The sequence below is a fragment of the Leopardus geoffroyi genome, chromosome C1, assembly GCF_018350155.1.
Source record: "Leopardus geoffroyi isolate Oge1 chromosome C1, O.geoffroyi_Oge1_pat1.0, whole genome shotgun sequence".
NCBI lineage: Eukaryota > Metazoa > Chordata > Mammalia > Carnivora > Felidae > Leopardus > Leopardus geoffroyi.
The window spans coordinates 6,030,702-6,051,816 of NC_059328.1; the positions used below are offsets into that span (position 1 = coordinate 6,030,702).

Genomic DNA, 21,115 nt, shown 5'->3' on the forward strand with positions numbered 1-21,115 from the left:
AACTTCTGAAAGCCAGCACCGTCCTTGTAAGTATCAAAACAGATACCTCCATAACAGTTCAAATATGTTTCCTTTTTATACATTCTGGAGAGTACATAACACTTCCAAAAACTAACCAGCCCAGTTTCGTGGTTTTTAAATAAACTACAAACTCCATAAGATCCAAACACTTATAGAAGAATCTCTGTTCTTAAAGTTGCTTTAAAATAACAGACAAGCAAACTTTTTAATATTAAAGCATTTTTAGGGAGCTTTCTTAAATTTAATTCCTTCTGAATCACTAACAACTTCCTATGATCCAAGATTTTAACATGTTCCGTTAACTACTTATTTTTCTATGTCTCTTTTAAGACAAAAACACAAATCCCAAGAAAATAAGCTAATAGTGGGGACTGTCTTTATCATGATGGTTTTCTCTGCCTTCTCTACAGATCACCTTCTAGAGTATATCCTGGGCACCCCATAGTACACTTCCTGTGTGGTCAGTCTTGACTCCCACTGCCTCAAGGACAACACACGATCACAACCCGTGTTGTTAGCAGCAGCATCTGCTCCACACACACCTCCCTCCTCCCCATACCAGCACCACAAATTCCAAATCAAAGAGTCAACTGTGCATTACAATATACAATATACTCAGTATTTTTTTTTTTACCATAATCATCCAATAAAAATGAATTTCTGGTGAATATTTTGTACTAGTAATTCATCAGTCAGATCATTCAAATTCTTATTCATTCACATCAAGAGTTTTAAATAAAGAAGACACCTAGTAAAGCATTTCAAAGCACCTTGGCATTATTTTAAATATGCAAAAGTTCAAATAATTATTAAAACATTTTAAGTATTAAAAAGTACATTTCAAAGCAAAGCACTGTTGTTACTTATGAATCGGAAAACATGAACAGGTATCTGTTTCCCTCATTTTCTTTTGGTTCTTCTGGTGGGTTTTACTTGGACTATTTCAAGTTAGTCCTTAATCACAAACATCCACAGGTACACACAAATTATCAATTTCCAATTCTAAGATATCAAGAATATGAATAAGACTTTGCCAATATTCTTGCAAAGCAGCCCTCTGCAAATATGAAGTTGTCTCAAACTTTCTTAAGCTCCTTTTTTTAGAAAGGTAAGAATACCTAGGGTTTTTCGCATTAAAAACATTTCACCTCCAGAGAACAGGTTTGGTAAACATTTTTAGATACATACTTTATGGAACAGTATAATTAAATGAAATTCTTTCAGTGGTTTCCTAGTCCTAAAATCCAAATAAACCAGGAGAAAAATGAATTACCCAACTTCATAGTAATAGTGAACCATTAAAACTTTAAATCCCACGTGGCCTACAATGACTGTCAGTCATGAGTGAAAACAGCCTGCTGAGAAGCTGGGTAAATGGGGCCAATAAGATGCTATGAGAGTATTTATTCCCAAAGCCTCAGTTTGATTTTCATTTATGTGAATATCAGCCCCACCATTTATAAGTTGACATTCGTATCAGGGAAAAAGGCTGTAGTGATTCAAAATAACTTGCAACATGACTGCTCCATAACTGGCGGGGGGAACACCTGACAATATTTTGTCCGTTAAACTTGGGGCTAAGGATTTCATCCCCCTCTTGCTTCTTAAAGGATTAAATAAAATTATAAACGTCACATTTACATGTGAAAAGGACATACAGTCTCTGTGCATATATTTTTTATTATCGGTGGCCTACTCCAAACAAATAGCATGGAGCAAGCTTAATGACCCATTACAGTTTATCATAATGCTTATAGATAGCAACTAAGCAACCATGGCCTGTACTGTAAACGAAGGGAGAAAAACGGTGTGGTCTCCAGAAGAATACTTGAGCACCAAATCAATAGGGTGCACCTTTGCTGGACGTGGAAATCACCGTGTAAGAGTGGTGTCATGCTGGAGCACCCACTCCAGACAGGTGAGGACAACTAAAGTAGCGGAAAGGAGCCCTGTGGGAGAATGACTTCAGCTGCACACTCCATTATGTCTCTAAATAATACTTAATTCCTCACCCTGTAAACTAAAAAACAGTCGATAACGAATTTCAAGGATTTCACTTCATTATCCAACACTACCCTCAAGGTCACACAGATGTAAATGGGTGATACTGACCTTTTCCTAGGGAATGAACTGGAGGAGAAAAAGGAACTATGGAAAGAAGTACTCAGTTCTGGAAATCTAACTTGAGCGGCTACCAAAAAGAGAAAATCAACCACTACTTGACACGAAACTGAATCATTACATCATAAGGCATTTTTCCTATCAGCCAGCCTTCTCAGGAATGTTTACCTACAGACTTAAGTCCTCATTTATCTTTGCTAAAAGTCAGTAATACAGAAAATTCAAAACACATTATAATGCCTAAAAAATGTTATGACTTTGGCAACCCTCTGTAAACTCCTGAAGAAAGTAACTGAGTTTAAATTATTTTAAGAATAGATTTTTATTATTTAAATATCTAAAGTACTACACACTACAAGCTAACCAAAATACTACACGCTGTAGACCAACAGTAAAGAAATGCATCTCTCTGATTTTTTTTAATAAACAGAAGGTGGATTTGTAGTTAATGCATTGTATCAAATCACTGCTAACGTTTTTCTAAAACTTTATGCACTGAGTTTTTTCCCACTGAAATGTTAACTTCACTCAACATTCAATAAACATTTGCTGTGGATGGGCCGGGCAATATGCTAAGCACACAGTAATCCATCAGTGAATAAAAGCAGGCACGGTGTCTGCCCCTGCAAAGCTTGGACGCAGAGTACCAATGAAACACCATGTCCCTACCACGTCCTCCCGTGGCCCCAGCACCCTGCATCCACGTTGCAGGCTCGATCTTTTAATCGAAAAACAACGTCCCTGCCAGGTAGGTGCTTTATACCCTAACTACACGGGTAAATAAAACAAAGTTAGGAGGGCTGAGCGTCTTGCCCAAGGTCATGAAAGATAGCAACTCAAGAACAGACCAGCTGATGTCAAAGTCAAGCTCGGACACATGCACGCTACCGTCCCTCGTCTCGGTCCCTGGGTGACACCACACGTTCTGCATTAGCCACACTCACACTAATGCAGTCCTCCTATCCCATTCCCAGGAAAGTTTCTGATACGAGATTTACCTAGTATCAAAACGAATGCCCATTCCCCAAACGTCTACACACCATACATTCTATGCTGAGCGAGCACAGCAGCCGAGATGGGAATAAACTGCGGCATGTGGTGCCTAAGTGAAAACGAACTCACGGTGTACACACACAGGTGTGGGCACAGAGTGCACGGTAACGAGGGGTCCCGTATCCCCCAGCATCATCTATGTCAAGGTCCCTAACAAGAAATGAAAAGATAAAATTACTTATCCCCAGTTAAATTTTCACCGTAATGACGGAAAAGCAGCTCCTTGCTTTTAATCTACTTCTGAGAAACTTGATTTGGTGGCGAGAGGGCAACACCGATGGGGAGTGGAAGCTGAGCCGAAGCTCCTGTCTCCGCAGCCCCTCTCTGCTGTACTGTGCAATCAACTTTGGGGGTACGGTTCTTTACAGACACCGACCAGGAAGAAGTAATTCCGAACGTTCCTCCCCCGGGCTGCTCACACTTGGCAATGAAACAAAGAGAAAGCAGTAACGGAGAGGTGGCGTGCAGCCTCAGCTCCTCCACACTCACAACCAGCACTTAGAACGTGTGCCGTCAGGGACGAAGGGCCACAAAAGCACACTCGTCCATGCGGAGCCGCAACAAGTCACTGAGCCCTAAACAGTTGACCAAAAATACCATAATATCCCTAATGACATTCCCCCAACTGGAAGGAATCTCTACACCAGGTTTAATTTTAATGACAACTTTCAACTTCTAATAAACCAAACAGGCACCAAAGGAATCAATCACTGGTACTTGCTCAAAATAATATTTGAAATAATTACATATCCAACCCGGAAAATCATTTCGTACAACAGCTGAAGAACCGATAATTATTTAACTCTAGGAGACCAAAATCCTTTTTTTTCTAACGTAGGAATGATAAAAGCTCATTAGGAATCCCTCCACACAGCATGTCCGTGGAGAATATTAAAGGACTGGGTTCCATGACTTATCTGTGAACGAAGACTTAGGTACAAAGTAATACTATCAGAGCCAGGCAAGGTAGTCCTCAGTGTTCTACTGAATGAAAATTACTAATCTAAATGATCTTGCTAAGCATTTTCAGGATTTACGATAGCAAATCAACTCTATTATGCTGACAGCCTGGATTTCTATAAAAAAATGGAATTTTATTGTTTTTTAGTAAAAGCAAGAAAGAAATCTTTCTCTGGGGACAAAAAGTGAATGGCTTCCTCCACATTAATCCTACGGAGAGCGTTCTCTCTGAGGACTGACACCCCGTAATGCCGCACTTGTCTGTCCAATCAGAAACTAAGGTCACTGAGGGAAGGCACTTTGTCCTACAGGCTTCCGTCTCCTCCAGGAGCCGCGCCCAACAAAGCACAGCAAGGAGGCTTTCGTTAAAGGCCTTCCGAAGGCCCTGATTAACAGAAACACTCCTCACCGCACTCGGGGACATAACGCTCCTTGGTGATCTTGGCTCATCCGGGAACAGAACTCTGGAATCGAACTAAGTCACAACCGACCTAGGAGAGCCGCGGCAGCGCGACAGAAGAGAGCGCTGGAGATGTTATGCCAGGCTCTTTCGGCTGCGAGCGGAGAGCCACTCAGGCTGGCCGAGAAAACAGGCCCTTGGGGAGCAGAAACAAGGACACCGAACAAGTACCCGAACCGGCCGGCCTGAGGAAGCCTGGGCACATTGGGGCAGAGGGGCGGACCTCCGGGCAGGGCAGAGGGCATGCTCTCGCCCTGTCGCCGCCCACCGCTCTCCGGTGCAGCTGCTCCAGTCCCCACTCTTCCTGGCTTCCGGCCTCCCCAGGTCAGCCGGCCTGCAACCTGTCTGTGCCTGCCAGCCCTCTCTGTGGGCACTGAGGCGTTTCTCGAGTCGTCCTTTCCTGTTGGCCCCTCAGCTAACTCCTTCAGTCTCTCGGTTAATCTTTTCAAGCAAGGCCGCGAAGATCGCAGACTGCCGGTTCCATATTACCATTCTTTCAAAGAGCTAAAGATTTTGCCAGCTGCCTCATTTCGCTCGGAAGCCTAAGGTGCCCAGCTGCCTTATGTAACTGAGGATCCTTCCCATTCCTACTTCGAAGCACGCACCGTCCCTCACTCCACCTCGCCCCTCCTGTCTCTTGCGCCCCTGCTTTGACTACTCGTTCCACGGATCCCTTCGTCGTCGTCGTCAAACAAACCCAGGCTGGTCTCCTCGTGTGCAAAGAAGCCCAATCAAATTAACACTCCCTACGAGGACGAAAGCTTCCTAACACAACACGTAATGTGCTTCCCTTAAAAGTGCTACTTTCAAAAGTGCCCTCAGTTCTGCTGGGAACTCGATCACTTTGCACCATCACAGCTTCCACGTACCCCGAAGTGCGGGGTCTAAACAGATGGACCAATACAGTACGGGAGTGGCCCTATGCGTTTTGATGGTTGCAGGCGAACAAAGCGGAAGCCGCGGATCCCATCCCCCCAGGCAAGATGGCCACGTAAACTATCATCTAAAACAAGGACCCCTTTGAGAGTGAACGGGGACACTGTTGAACACTTGGCCAGGTGTAATGGAATCCCGCACACAGAGACAACTACCTTCTGTATCGTGGACTCCGACTGCACGGGATGTAGTGGCAGGGCCCAGGGGACAGCCCAGGTCCCCACAGAAAATGCAAAGACCCTTCTTATCTCTCACAGAACTAGTTCCTGAAATGTTACCCAGGGTTCTCAGTTCGACTAACTGGCATCACGCTAGTTTTGGTGACTGGTCATAGAGGTTTCCTGAGGCCCACCTCTCAATTCCTTAACTGCTGCTAAGGACTGTAGTCTTACTTAATGTGTTCCACAAAGGACGTCTGCCCAGTTCTTTTCACAGTCTCAAATATACCATATGCTCAGAAACTCACCACAGTAAAAGGGTTAATTCTAATTAATGGCTGTAAACAAAGAACATATCTCTCAGTTACAACCCCAAACCAAAAAAGCTTAAAAAGATAAAATACATAATTAATCAACAACATTTCAAAGCTGTTGGGTTCCTGTCTTCGCCGTTCCTCTTGCCATGCACGGTATTTGCTGTGGGCAAAACCAACTCCAATTTCTTCTTTTTAAAATCTTGAAGGGAAACAAACATATTTCCTTCTGTTCATCTTTTCCCCTTAAAAGCCTGGGTAAGCTGAAGGAAAAAAAAATCTATGATTATTCTCATCTATTAAGTTACCTTTTCATAAGCAGAAATGCGAGCCAAGGAAAGAAGAAAGTGGATATCCAGACAATAACTGCATTCTTTCTAGGAGTCAGTATTTCACCATCTCTGTTATTCTTACACAACAACTACACGTATGTGCTGAATATAGAACTCAGACAAAAACACGCGATGTAGCAGTGTGCAACTCACACACCGTGCCCACTCCCCACACTGTTTTTGCAGACGGCTTTAATGTGTTGTACCAGACCAATACTGACAACAGAAGCTTCAGCTTTTATTGCTGTTAATACCCTGAGCAATTACTGTAACTCAGCAGGAACCTCTGCCCCAAACAGCAACTATCACACTGTAATCAGCATTTCATAAGAGACGCTGTTCAAACATGAAGGCACCTGCTAATGTGCTAAAATTATACAAAAAGGGCTCTGAATCTAATAGGTTTAATAGGTTTAAAAAAGACAAGCAAAAAAACGTTTGTAACTTTATTTCACGACTATATCTTTTCCATGGTGCACTGGTACTACATTTGGTGGTAAAAAAAAAAAAAAATCATAAAAAATTAAATTAAATTAAATTGAAATTAAAAAATCACCCACAAAGACAATAAGCAGAAACAGAACAGGAGCAGTAGCCACAAGCAAAAGAAAGCTCATCAGGAAATAAGACCACTGCCCCGATTTTCAGATATCAGTGCAGCATCTGCAAAAGAAATCTTTGGGAGGAAATATGTAAGAAATAGCAAAGACCTCTAAAAATGTTAAAACTTCACACTGATGTAAAATTTGAATAGAAAGTGATTTACAAAACTAAACTGCAAGGCCTCCTTGTAACACAAGCAGGGAAATTAAAAGCAGCCTACCAAGAATAAATAAGTCACAGAAGCAAATGGCACATTTGACTTTTTTAAAACAGTAAGCATGTGTTACTTATGCAACAAAACTTTAATAAGGAAAATTAAATGGCATGCAATTTTTTAACTAGCTAAATTGGAATACACTAATTGGGTAGTTGGGGTCATTAAAAATGATAAAAAGAAACAAAGGAGACGCAGAGTTAAAGATCTCTTCAGACTACATTACCTTTCTTTAGACTGAAGTATCACATACCACATACAGAGTGTCAGAACACAAATGCTGTCAAGCTACAAAGGGTTTTGGAAATGAGAGCATTCACAGATACGGATACATACCTGTACACAACTAAAGAATTAGGATTTCCCCGTATCTAAGCAGGCAGACAGGGTTCACAACCTTCACGTACAAGGACACCTTTGTGATGTTTCAAAAGATCCCCCAAATGACAGTACTCTGATGGTATTTCACATACCATGTTTGAGGAAAACACATAATAAGCTGATTCTTAACTGTGTATTGTCTGTAAATAAAGTGAATTTTTTCACTTTAAAATCACACCAGCATATGAATATATTTGAGAAGTAGTTGCACAAACACATGGGAGGCATATTTTAAACTGAAAATGTTTACTTGCAGACCTCTGTTAAATCTCTGCTGAGATCCAGGGATCCAGAGCCCCAAGGCTGGGAACCACCAGTCTACAACCCAGAGATTTGCCTACCTACTGGGCAATACCAGCACCTCTAAAACTGGGCAGGTTGGCAGTGGGAAGTACTATAGCTCTATGCATCCCCAAACCAGACTTCCTTCCCCCAACCTCCAACACCAGGCGACCCCAAGATACACTCAAAACATCTAAGTAAAAGACAGTCATCGCCAAAAACTACTCTCTGGCCCATTTGTATTCTTTTTTTCCAACTCACCCCTAATTCCCATATTTACTTCAGGTTCTTCACAATGGCTGAGAAGAAACACACGGCTTCAGAAACTCAAGAAATTATCTCTGAAATTATGGCCAAAACAGCTACCAAAGAAATGAAAACTTTGGAAACGTTGTTCACAGGACAAGCTTTATAACAGTAAGTGTTACAAAAGCAAACGGATAAAACCACTAACTGCCTTACATGTGTGCTACAGCAGCCAGGCAGTTAGCACTCAGAGGTGAACTGGTTATCAAGTCAGTAACCAGGAAGAAGCAATCCATGGAACTGGAAAGAGAAGGAAGGTACAGAGCAGAAGCAACAGACATTAAAAATGCTTACCAGTTTGAAGTCTTGAATGCTACAGATGAAATACGGCGTGTTTGGCCTCCGACTCTCGATATACACACAGTCTTTAAAAGAAAAAGAAAATTTAAAACAATGGCATTTACCTTTAAGGGAACAAAGACAGGGCCCATAAAGCCACCGCATAAATAAACAAATGACAAAGCACATCTCTTTTATAGGAAAAAAATTTTCAAAGATGAATTGTAAATTACAAATAACTGTAAGCTGGAGGAAAACAGCCCTTGACTTGAGGTCCTTATTGACCACTTTTCTGATCATTTAAAAGAACGTGATAAAGCCTCAATTATTGCTTCCGGGGTACCTGAAGAAGAGGGAGAAGGAAATCTTGTGGGATCAACCATATTTTGACAGAAACACTTCAATCAGGGGAATTACTTGCTCACAGCTACACAAGACAAAATTGTGAATGTCTTACTCAGATAGATGCTCCCATGTCTTCAGAAAGAGGAATGGCTTTGCCAGGGGCTACTTTATTTTTAGTAAATAATTTGTGAGGAAATAAATGAAACATGTGAAGAAGACTAGCTTCAACATGTCGTTACACTGACCTTTTCGCCTAAACCAAGAAAACAGAAAGAAGAAATGTAACCTGTTGTGGGTAACTTACTACTATTAAATTGTAACCTAAACACATTTTGGTTTCTAATTATAAAGAAAAAGAAGGCCGCAAATCAGATGGGATGTAGTAAACCAAACCACACTTTTCTCAAGGGAATAAGAGTGTGCTTTCTTAAATTATATTTGACACGGCAATGGTTGGGCAATTATTTCTGATGCTCTCGATAGCTGGCCTCTAAAGGGCTGGTTTAAAGTCTTTAAAATGGCAGGTTAAGATACATTTTTTTTTAAGGAAGCAATGATTTTAAGGGAAGCAGTAGCTATAAAGGGACTTTAACTAATTCTCCACACGACAACCCAAGATCATCATAAAGCTTAGAATAGGAATCTCTATGTATTATTTACTAAGAAGTAAAGGCATCTGCAGTCCATCAAATTTTCTAGGGATAATGACCATGATACCCACATTCAAAATGCCACTTGTTTTATCCTTCCTCATGATCCTTCCCAATGAGTGTATCTTAAAATAACTGAGATGCTTGAGAATACAAGCAGATTCCTCTACTGCCTTATTTCACACATGTGGAGTCAAGAATAAGAAAAGGAGCAGAAATCTGGAGTCATCCATCCAGTGGACAGTCCAGTACCACCACAAGCACTAGCTGACCCAGTAAGAGGTGGATCATGAAGAAAGCCCTCACCAATGACACTTCCTTCCAAAAAAAAAAAAAGAAACTTCCTGAAAGACATCAGGATTTTTGTAGCCCAGTCAATCCAGAAAATGAAATCTGAATGCCAATCATCTAGGCATCCAGAACGTCCCAAACTGATTTCTTTATTCGGATGTAGACTCAACAACAAAGATTCAATCCCTCAATTCAAGTACAACAGTAGCTCAGGAATAATCTGTTGACTGAACTTTCTCTGTTATTCCAGGGTCCAGGATGCTACATAACTCTGCTCAATATTCAGGCAACGTCCATTTAACATGCCAATCATCTTAAGAAACAAGAGAACTCTTCCCACTTCGGCAGATGTTTGTCTCACTACCCCTAATTTGGTATTCAAGTAAAAACGTTTCCTAGATTAAAAAAACTGCACTTGAACAATTTTGGAACAACCCAAGGATCTTAATTTCTGTGTCCAATTCCTGTTGTACCAAGTACCAGTATTTCAAGTCTCTAGGTACCTATTATGTATCTGTCTCACTCAACCTGAACACAAATTAGTCTACAGGCCCTCTCTTCCTTTCACCCACCTCCTACGGAAAAGCCTGGTCTTCTGTATCTCTTAACACTGTCACACCTAACTATATTCACTGACTTCAGAACTAATGGGTTACCTCCTAACTAATGACTTCCACTTTCTTAAAGTCCATTGGACAAAAACGCATGCTGCATACAATGCTTTGGTCCTACACCACATCTCAACCTCCACTGGGCTATAGTATCCAAAACTCCATTACTCTGTCCATGCCAAATTCTCTTCACTCCTTCATGTCACCAGCACCTACTTTAAAATGAGTTCGTTCCCCGGGCAGTCAATTCTCATGAGGCTCCTCTGTAAAGAAATGGCAACACCTCCCTTCTTAAAAAAAAAGCTTTTTGTATACTTTTCATAATCAACGGAATCACTGTAACTATAAACCCTCTAACTCTGAGACTTAAAGTAGCTATTAACTTGTATACAAAAAAAGCTTTCCAGAAAAGGAAAGAGAATCTATAATCTTTCATTTCTCACTGCAAAGTTACATTCACGAAAATGATTATCTGTAAATATACCTGGATGTAACTCTCTTAGAGAAGGGAGGAAAGGAATAAACTGGGATGTCGAGGATGGCCCCTGATAACCCTGCCCATAACAAGATTTTGGCAGTCCTGGAGGCCGACTCACACCCCTTGGCCCAAGGAATGCTGCCATTAGGAACAAGGCCGAGTGAGAAAGATCCTTAAACCTGACACATGGAATTACTACATCTACTTATTAATACCTTATTAATAGATAAAAAGTCACCTCTTTCTGTTTAAAAAGCTACCATGTCAACCCAAATTCATCTAAATCCATATAGAAGATTCCAATGCACAGGACTAATCATCTATAAAACAGGTCACTGTATCCAGTGATCTCTATCAGTATTTGGAAACTTATACATGGAAAAGATAAGCTCACTTCATAATTAAATAACAAAATTTTTAAAGTCTTTTATTTAAGTAATCGTAAAACACAGAATCACTAAGATCAAGGGTAATATAAACTTTTTTACCATGTCTAACTTGCCACAGAAAATGGAAAAAAAATACATTGTTTTAATCTGACTTTTAAAATTCATTATAAAAGTAAAAGCATGAGAAATTATCGTAGAGTCAAATTTTTCTTTATCACCCTCTCATAAAAATTAGGATGGTCCAACTAAAAGAGAACGCATCCTCAGGAACAATTTGGAATTCAAGTCTCACAGGGGAAAAAAAACTACTTAGTGTTACCTTAATGATTTTCAAAACAAGGTTAAATGAGGCCAAATACTCATAATAAAAAAATATTTCTCTCTTGTCTCATTAATTAAGCAACTATTTAAGAAAATAACTTTATATAGATGTTTTTAGTGAGCACAAAAATAAAGTGGTTTATTTGGCAAGGGAAAGATGAGAACATAAGTAAAGAGCAATGTTAAAATCCCAGTTGGAATATATGCCCAGTAATCTTTTAAAGCCAAAATGATTTGCCAAGAATCTTCATGCAGTTTATAAGTGCATAGATTGTCTGAAGTGATAAAATTGGTTTCTGTCAGTTGGGTCAATGAGCCTCAACCTGAAAATCTCCCATGGCCAACACATGTACTACAGACACCTTTTTTCTTAGAAGGAAGGAAAGAAAGTAAAGAGAAAAGGAGAAAAGAAAAATGAAGAAAGAAAGAAACTGTTCTTTTTTTTTTTTTATCACAAAGCTAGCAGTTCTGAAAAACCTGAGCAAAGCTGATGCAATCCATGAAGTGCATAATGCACATTTTCAAAATTATCCGTACGAAAATGCGTGTTTACCAGATTGAGCAAACGGCTGCTGCAGGGCAAATATATTTTTTTTTAATCTTAAAATCAGCAAGCCTGAAATAGGCCAGAAAAATGAGTGAGGCCATTACCATCGGTATCAATTATTCCGAACAATACATGATAACTAATTTTTTTTTCTCTACTAGGGGTGTCTGAAATAAAACCACGGGTCTAGGTTGAGGCTTGCTCTCTTAACACCAAGCCTCTGCCAGGGAATGGATCACACAACTGAGTGACCTCAATCCTGCATCCATGATCTATGCAATGATACTGAACAGGGGAGTTTTTGGCTATTTCTCACAACCTCAACAAAGCTCTGTGTCCAAGAATCTATTGTGCCATCTGCAAACAACGGAGCATTTGCTAAGCTGGGGAAGGAAGTCAGCCAAAACATGAAGGCAGATTCTCAAGGCAAAGAAAGCCCTCTCTGCTTTCAACAACCCTCAGCAAATCAGCAGGTTTATGTAAATAGAGCAAGAGCATGGTCCTCTCAAGGGTAAAAACCACAGCCTGAAGCATCAGGCAGTTTGTCATCCCGAAACACAAAGAACCTGTCAGCGTCCTTCCTGACAGCCTCCTCCCAGAGCACAGTGGACACTCTCCTTCACCAACTGACTGAGCAAAGCAGCGCTGTGAGCCCAGCGTTAAAGCTGGGGTCACAATGCACAGGCAGTGCTTGGCCACGGTGCTCTGTCCTTTAAGGGATTTCCCTCCTGTTAATGTGTTTCTGCTTCTTAATCTTTGAAATACCTTCTCGTTCCTTCGCAAGGAACTCCAATATAATTTCCAATAGAAAATCTTCTACCTGTTTAAAAAAAAGGGGGGGCGGCATGCATAAACAGACTATCTCACAAATAAATTTCCCAGAGACCCAGCTGGGTGACACAGTGGTGGACGAGGAGGTACACTCTCAGGACTGCTCTGTTCTTCCATGTTCCATTTCTCTTACACAGGATTCCTCTACCCAGACACTGAACCATTCAGTGAGGTAACAGCCGACTGGTCTATTGTGACAGAATCAAAAGTCTACAAGTATCTCACTAGTTAATACGGGTGTTCCCAAATGCCCAACATACAAAAGGGTAATGCAGCTCTACGCGCATGCGAGAAACAACACTGAAATCCCAATCCACAGAGTGTGGCCTCCGATGGAGGAGCCCCTCTCACCGCTTCAGCAGCCTCCCTCCCCATCCATTCGACAGTCAAATCCATCACCATTCCCCACTCTGTATCTAACAATACACTACATTCCGGAATAAATACTCAAAAACTACACAAGGAACAAATGACCTGAACAAAAACAGAAAAGAAGTTCTATGAGATCCTCATAAGAATGTTGTTCTGCTCAGGGCACCTGGGTGGCTCAGTCGGTTGAGTGTCCGACTTCGGCTCAGTTCATGGTCTCGTGTTTCGTGAGTTTGGGCCCCACGTTGGGTTCTGTGCTGGCAGCTCGGACCTGGAGGCTGCTTCGGATTCTGTGTCTCCCTCTCCCTGTGCCCCTCCCCCGCTCACACACTTGGTCTCTGTCTCTCAAAAGAAAGATTTTTAAAAATTATTAAAAAAAGAATGTTGTTCTGCTCCATCAGTATGAACATAAAGGGTGCTATTTTCTAATAAATATTTCTTTAAGAAATAACTGCAGGAATGTCTTTTTAGTTTTCTACCAGATTCTTCAGTGTGCAAGGGACACATCATCTGGGAACAGTGGAGAACTAAAAAGACAAAAGGAAACAAAAACTGGGAAAACAGAACCTCAGTAAGTGAAATCCTCTCAAGTGTTTACCTTTATCCTATGTTCAGACCCTGAAAACAGTCACCAAAATTGACCTGCAATATCTGAATCAATTTAGAATCGTAAAGATTCTAAACTCAGTGGAAAAAAGATCTCAAGTAACACATCCTTGGTCCCTTCCTTTTTAAACTTCATGAAAATTAAATTCCATGTATTCCAATGTCTACAGGTTCCCAACTAGCACTACAAAGCTAACACCGGCTTTTATCCAAAATCAGAAGACCATATACTTCTAGCAAATATCCATCTGTCATTATCCTCACTGCTAATAGGAAATTAGATGATGAGAAAAAACAGCTGGGAGGTGGGGGGAGCGGGTCATAACTAAAAGAGACTCTGTTCCAATTTCCCACTTTTCATTTCCTCCTCTAGACGTCAGAAAATCATCTAGAACATCCAAAGCTTAAAGACTGATCCAAAACAATCATCTTTCTAACTTGAAGAAGTGATGCTGAGGTTTTGGAATAACTGCTACAGCAAGACCCCGCCCACCACCACCACCACCCCCCCCCCCCAATCCATCATACGCTACATGGGCTTGAAAACTCCATAAAACAAGAGAAAGCAAGATCATGCTGCCCGTAGCAGCAATCTTACCAGTTACACTGAAGCTCTGAGGACTGGCCCTAGGGTAACACTCTTACTCAAGCAAAGAGCGTCTGAAGCACTCTTATCACCATTTCCTTCTGCAAACGTTCCTTAAAAAGCCCTCCTTGTGATCCACACTGAATCCCAATTGTGAAAAAGACCTAGGCAGCTTAACATCCAAACTCCGCTTAAGTGATGTGGATCTCTCTTACAGTTTCTAACGACTGTGTTTGTGCAAAGCTTTTGTGCCTAAGAGAACACACAGAATCTAGCGGGGAGAGGAGGATCTACCTTTAAAAATCAGCAGTGGCACCTGCCCCATAGAAGCAAAGTGTGTTAGTGAGGGCGCCAGAGACATGGAGGAGGCGGATTTCAAGCCCACTCTCACTCCTGCTGCCACACTGTACCTACCTTTTTAGTGCCTGAGAAGGTGGGTGACAACCCCACCCTCAAATCAGTGGATCCTATCAAACAACTGAATTCTGCTATAAATTTGCTATTTAGGAGAGGATGACTGATTGCTAATGAAAATAACAACAGGTCCCCACAGCAAAGATTACAAACTGGAACATGGCTGAAATATGTACATTTAGGAAACCAACGCAGATAAGAGTTCAAACACTTGTAGGAACACTCTGCCCAGTAATCACAGGAAGAAACAAGCAGTGGTGGGCTGGAGTGAAGGCTCCTCTCGCCCCACACGGCTGACAACAAACAAATCGCTAGTCTGATCTGGTGTCATGTCCTGCAGAGCAGATTTCAAGCAACACTGCTGGCTGCTACTCAGAAAACAATGCGCTGGGAGCCCGTGCTTCACAATAAATGGCTCGACCAATTTGCAGTGCTCACTGGAAATACACAGGAGAACTCACAATGCCTGGACTATAATTCTTATTTGGCAAATGATTTTATTATAAACTGGTATCATAGTGAATCCATTTTCTTTACGGTTTTTCTGCTAGTGTTTAATGGACCGTCAGTATAATTTAGATTTCATCTATTTAAACTCATTCAAGCCTGGCTCCTGATTGTACAGTAAATGGAACATATTTCTATTCAAGGAAATTAATGACAGTTAATTGTAGTCTGCAGCTCTCAATTTTGTAAAAGCAACTGTTTCACAGTTCAAGCATCAAGCTACAGAATTTCCCACACCAATTATTTGTGTGTGTGCATTATAGGCTCCACATCTTATAAGCCTTCGTTGCAAGACTAATGTATATGTTCATAAAATATTTCTTCCCATTCAAGTATTTATTACCAACTTCTCAGAAAGAGTTAGGACTTAAATATAACTAACAGCTGGGAAAATAAAAGTTTAGTTCTCAGTCTGACAGAGAGATGCTCTATTATGGGTTTTTTTTTTAGCTAGCAACACTGAAGATTAAAATTTCCTACTTTTTTTCTTACTATTAAACAATTTTCTTATATATTTCAAATAAATCATAATGTAGACATTAACTGAAATTTATTAAAAGTAGGTTAAACTTACCATATGGATTTAGATCTACAAACAAGGTACACGACACATATTAATATTCTACTGAATTGCTTCTGAGACTGATAACTCTGTTTCACAGAAATTTACCTGGGTTTCGTTTACCAGGCCACACAATCCCATGAGTGATTCTCTTCTTGAGTGATCAGTCTGTCACCTAAACATCCACACAGCTGTGTGAGAAACACTTAACGGAGAAAAAGGCATGCAAAAAAGTGCCTTAAAAGAAACTTATCAAATCAAGAGCCAAACAATAATAAGGCAAGCATCCAGAATTTGCTACCCCAAAATTATAACCACGAGTCATTCACTGACTGACAAATTGCAATTCACACAAAAGTATGAGAAGGAAAAGAAAACCACAAGCTACTCTTTTCATTCTTTTTCAGTGGACATTTACATCTACTTAACTGGTCCCTGAATCGCCTATAACCACATTATGCCCTGTTCCATGAACTCCCTCATGCTGTTGCCCCTATTAGAGATGCTCTGCTTCTACCTGGTCCTATTGTAATTCTGCCCCAACTCCAAGACCCAAATCAAGGTCTTCGTGGTCCTTCATGTTTTCCGCAGTATCACCAACTTATAGTCTGTCCTATTCAGTTAGTATTTGCCCACTCACTGCCTGCCAGTTACTAACGCACAACCCTACTTGAATAATTTCTCCCTATAAAATGAAAGATCAAGAACTAGAATCCTGTCTACTTTTGTATCTTGCCCCGCCTCACCTCCACAAAACGCCTTGCACAAAGTTATAGATACAGAAGATTGTATTATGTTATCGACTGATCGATATGTCACTAATACTATTGCTGACATCTAACATACTTCATTAAATTCTACTAGCTTATTCCAAAACTACTCCAGGCCTCAAATTTATTCTCAGCTTTAATTTATATAAACTTCTAAGAACAAATGAAACCTATTCCCTGACTCTCTCATTCTATCCGTGCCTCTTCCCTCTCCCCTTAAATCATTATTGTTTTAATTCGGGTTTTTGTTGTTGTTACTATTGTTTTTGGCCAGGTGTTTATTTTAAAATTAAAGTCAAAGACCAGAGAAATTTCAAAAATAATTTAAAACCTCTACTCACTTTCACATGACTGAAAAAATATGGAGACCTCAGATTTTCATTAAAGGTCTTCAGCCCACTGTGAATTATGTCATTTTATAAGTACTCAACAGGTATTTGCAGAAAAAATTCCACCTACACAACGATTTCCAATTACCTACCTCCTTGGCATTCTACATGTGGCAATTTTGCTTTATAACATATATATCGTTCTCAGCCTAGAATGGGGGGAAGGTGGGATCTTGTCTGGTAATCTGCTACATCATTCTCAGGCCAGAATGGTGGGAGTGGGGAGAGGGGGATCCTGTCTGGTAACCTGCTCTGCTAATCGCCATCTACCTGTCACTTTTAGAATCAAAATTAGCAAAGATCTATGCAAGGTAGCAGTATTTAAAGGATCTCAATGCGCCTTGATTCCCAAGAATGACGAGAGATTCAGTTTACCTTCTGGTGGAAGAAGCTCTGGCCGTTTTCTACATGAAACTGCGCCCAACACGCTTCAAAACCTGCGTGCAGCCGCTTTGGGCCAATATAACACTTAATGAGACTTTTCCTCTCTGTAATCTGTACCTCGTAAAAATCATGTTTTGAACATCTGCTGAGAGGAAATGAATCAGAACTTTGGGGGGGAAATGAGACTTCTCTATTTGAAGTAGTAAAGGCAAATCCTGTCAATATTATATTAAAGCTAAAAAATGAAGATACGTACATGCTACAAGAAACATAATCATAAACTTATAAAATGTTCACACACAGACTTACTGGGCACCAGCTACATGCCAGCTAAGTGCTAGAGATACTGAGATGAATAAAAATGCTGTCCTTCCCTTGACAAGCTCACCATCTAATATCAGAGCTGGACGTGGAAATAAAAACATAACTATATGTAGGCAATAATTTTAATTGCACTTGTGTTTTAGTGTCTGTGTGGAGACTGCTAGGGGAGCATAGCATTCTTCTTACAAATAGACGCCTCGCACGGCCTGTGGCCCGCCTCCATTAGAGCTGGTTTTATAAAATGACTGAACTCTGGTCATGGGATATAAACAGAACTGCTGTATTTCAACTTCTGGAAACTGATTACTGAAGGAGGAGGTCCTGCTCTCCTTATCCTTCCTGTCAGCCTGAAGGCAAATGTACTGGCTGGAGGTGGAGCATGAAATGGATCACAAATGACACCGGGAATGGAGGCCACACACAATAAAATGACAAAACCTTTGACTGTAGCTTAAGACCCAGGCCAAGAACTTACTATTCACGGTTCGGCCTTTCTGGCCAATGTATACAGATATCTTCATTTTAAAACAGGGCAAAATATTTAAATGACATTCATGAACAAAGTGACATCCAAAACAATGATTTGGGAAAACCATTCTAATTTTTTTTTTAATAGGAAAAGCTAGGAAGGAGCAGATAACCCTAACAAGTGTATAAAAACATAGAAGGTAGTGCTCAATTCAGGATGACTAAAATAGCCTGATTAGATAGCATACACTATTACTTTCCAGTAGGATTAAGAATTAATCCCCAGAGGCAGATACAACAAAGCAGAACAAAGTCTACAACTGCCTCCCTGAAGAGACGTCACAGCTAAGTCAAGTTTCTAAGCTGTGACTCTAACCCAGGGTTTCACAAGTAGGAATAAGGGATGGTAGCTTCTCATGCAAGTTGAATGGCATCGTGTGTAGGGGGCAGGTTGATAGTGTCCACTGGCACCACTCGGGCTCTCCCTTTCTTCTCCACTTCCTTGTGGGTCTGATTTTAGGACTTCAGAGACAACATGTGGCTGTTCCTCCAACAAAAACACAGGCACCACTGACAACCAAATTTTCTGGAACGTTTTATCATTTGTAAAAGTTAATGCTGACCAGAATTCATATTCCACTAAGGTTTCAGAATATAATCCATATTTTACTCCATACTAGAAAGAAGACATTCTCTCTAATGTCTGTCACAGCTTTAGCTCCTCTTTCCAGGCCATTAAGTGCAGATAAAAAACAGAGCGCACAAATGTGTCTGATCCATTCTCTGAAGTGAAGATTTACTATCCAAAGATGATGTAAAGTCTTCTGCTCTAACTAGAGAACGCTTTTCCTATTTCAAAACCACAAATTCAGTCCACTTGCAGAGGCCAAAGTCCCATTGTACATGAGGGCTAATTCAAAAAAGTAATAGCAGTACATTAAAAATCTCCGGACATCCAGACATACCCTTTAACTCAGCAATTCCATTCCTAGGGAGAGTGAGCAGAAATGAATATGTAAATTTTCACCACTACTGTTTATAATGGAAAATATTTGGAGAGAACCTAAAATCCAACAATATACAACTAGTTGTTATAGTTGTTATGATATCGATCCACTAATGTGGGTCCACCTAATGTTTTTCATGCCACAGATGCCTTTAGCAATCTATATACAACTTATCAAAAACTATTTTTTTTGTTTTACATTCACACACACACACAAAACATGCACTGAAATACTTATCATGGCATGAGAAAAAAAATATTTGTAATACATGTACCTCTTTATTGACTCATTAAATAATAAAATTAACTAAAGTTTATTCCCTTAATAACATTCATAATTTTGAAGTAGTGACATCATTTTCAGGTATTTTTTTCTACGTTATGGGATATAGGAATATCTGTGATTTCTATTGGTGTCACAGTTACTGCCAACATTACTATGGCTTATTGCCTATCTTCATAATTGAAGCATAACTGAATGCTAAATGTCATCTGAAACGTAATGAATTACTGAAAATAAAGATACAATTTTTACCCACCCAAGTTCACAGTCTCCTGAATTATATTCACATTCCCCTGAGGTGACCGTGGACCCTTCCAGGTTGAGAACTCCAGTATTAATGGTATAATATGCAGTAGTAACGATTCAAATTTATAATTACTGGCATGACAATAAATTCAGGACATGTTAATTTCAAAAGCATTATTACAAAACAGTGAACAGCCTAATCCCACACATTGTTTACTAGGGAAAGTGGACACACAACAAAATAACAATAGGTCCGTGGTTTTGAGATTTTTAATTTTTGCTTATCTGAACATTTCCAATTCCGTACTGTTTGCTCATGAAAAAGAAAGAAAAAAAGAACAAATGCAGGAGGGAAATTTTGCGGGGGGGAGGGAAAAAAAAGAAAGACCTATAGCCAAGTTTTATAAGTGCCTTCACAGGGCAAAGGCAAAAAGGTACAGGTGAATCCAGAGGAGAGAACACAAAATGGGACCACCTCGAATCAGCACAGAAGGTGAGTTACAGAAACAATACTGAAATGGGAGTTGGAAATCCATACATGGCTCTACTGGATGCCACAGCACTGAATATCTTAGCAGCTGGGAGATAACAAAACTGCGGGTCTCTACCAACAGGTAGCCTCCACCAATTGGGATCTGAGCGCCAAAAGCACTCCAAGTCCATGATGCTAAATATCTACTTTTTGGATAGGTGCAAACTTTAAAAGCATTCTAGTTGATAAGCCTGAAAGACAGGCCAGGCGTTTTCTCCCTCCAAAGGTCTTCTAGCCAGCACACAGAGCAAACTGGAACCCAGGTATCCATCATTCAGCCTGCAATGTGGGGTGTAAAACCCCTTGTAAGGAAGAAGCATGATCTCTCCCAAGTCTGAATGCTGCTGCTGGCGTTAATTCTCAAACACAAACCCCAGAACTTTAGTTATGTTTTTGCACTATGGATTCGTGGTCATTAAAACACTACTTTTTAGCTTTTACTGTTCCTGACAATATAAAAACACAACATACCAGGTGAGATGTTTGACATTTCCCTTCCCTCTACTAAAGAGAAAAAAGAATTGTAATTATCGAAAGTATGGTTAACAGCCCTCAATCAATTTGGTCACTGTGTGCACAGTGCCTGTGTTTTACAATACCAGCACAGGAGGATGACAGACCAAGCAGGAAAACTACCACCTGATAATAACAACAGCCTGCCTCAGAGCCTACAGTTACCCACAGCTTTACTAACGGAGCACAAATTAAAATGTTAATGTAAACGCTGAGAATAATGAAAAGTAATGTACTAAAATAAGATTAAAAATAAGTATTATAAACTCACTC

The 21,115-nt window shown here is 40.3% G+C and overlaps 1 protein-coding gene across 7 annotated transcripts in view; it reads right to left on the bottom strand.

Moving 5' to 3' along the window:
• RERE (arginine-glutamic acid dipeptide repeats) overlaps positions 1 to 21,115 on the bottom strand; it is a 424,545-nt gene that overhangs the window by 221,539 nt on the left and 181,891 nt on the right. For all 7 annotated transcript variants that reach the window (XM_045475552.1, XM_045475551.1, XM_045475545.1 and 4 more), the window contains one exon: positions 8,436 to 8,506. In XM_045475552.1, the coding sequence (XP_045331508.1) occupies positions 8,436 to 8,506 (71 nt within the window). The remainder of the gene's footprint in view (positions 1 to 8,435; positions 8,507 to 21,115) is intronic.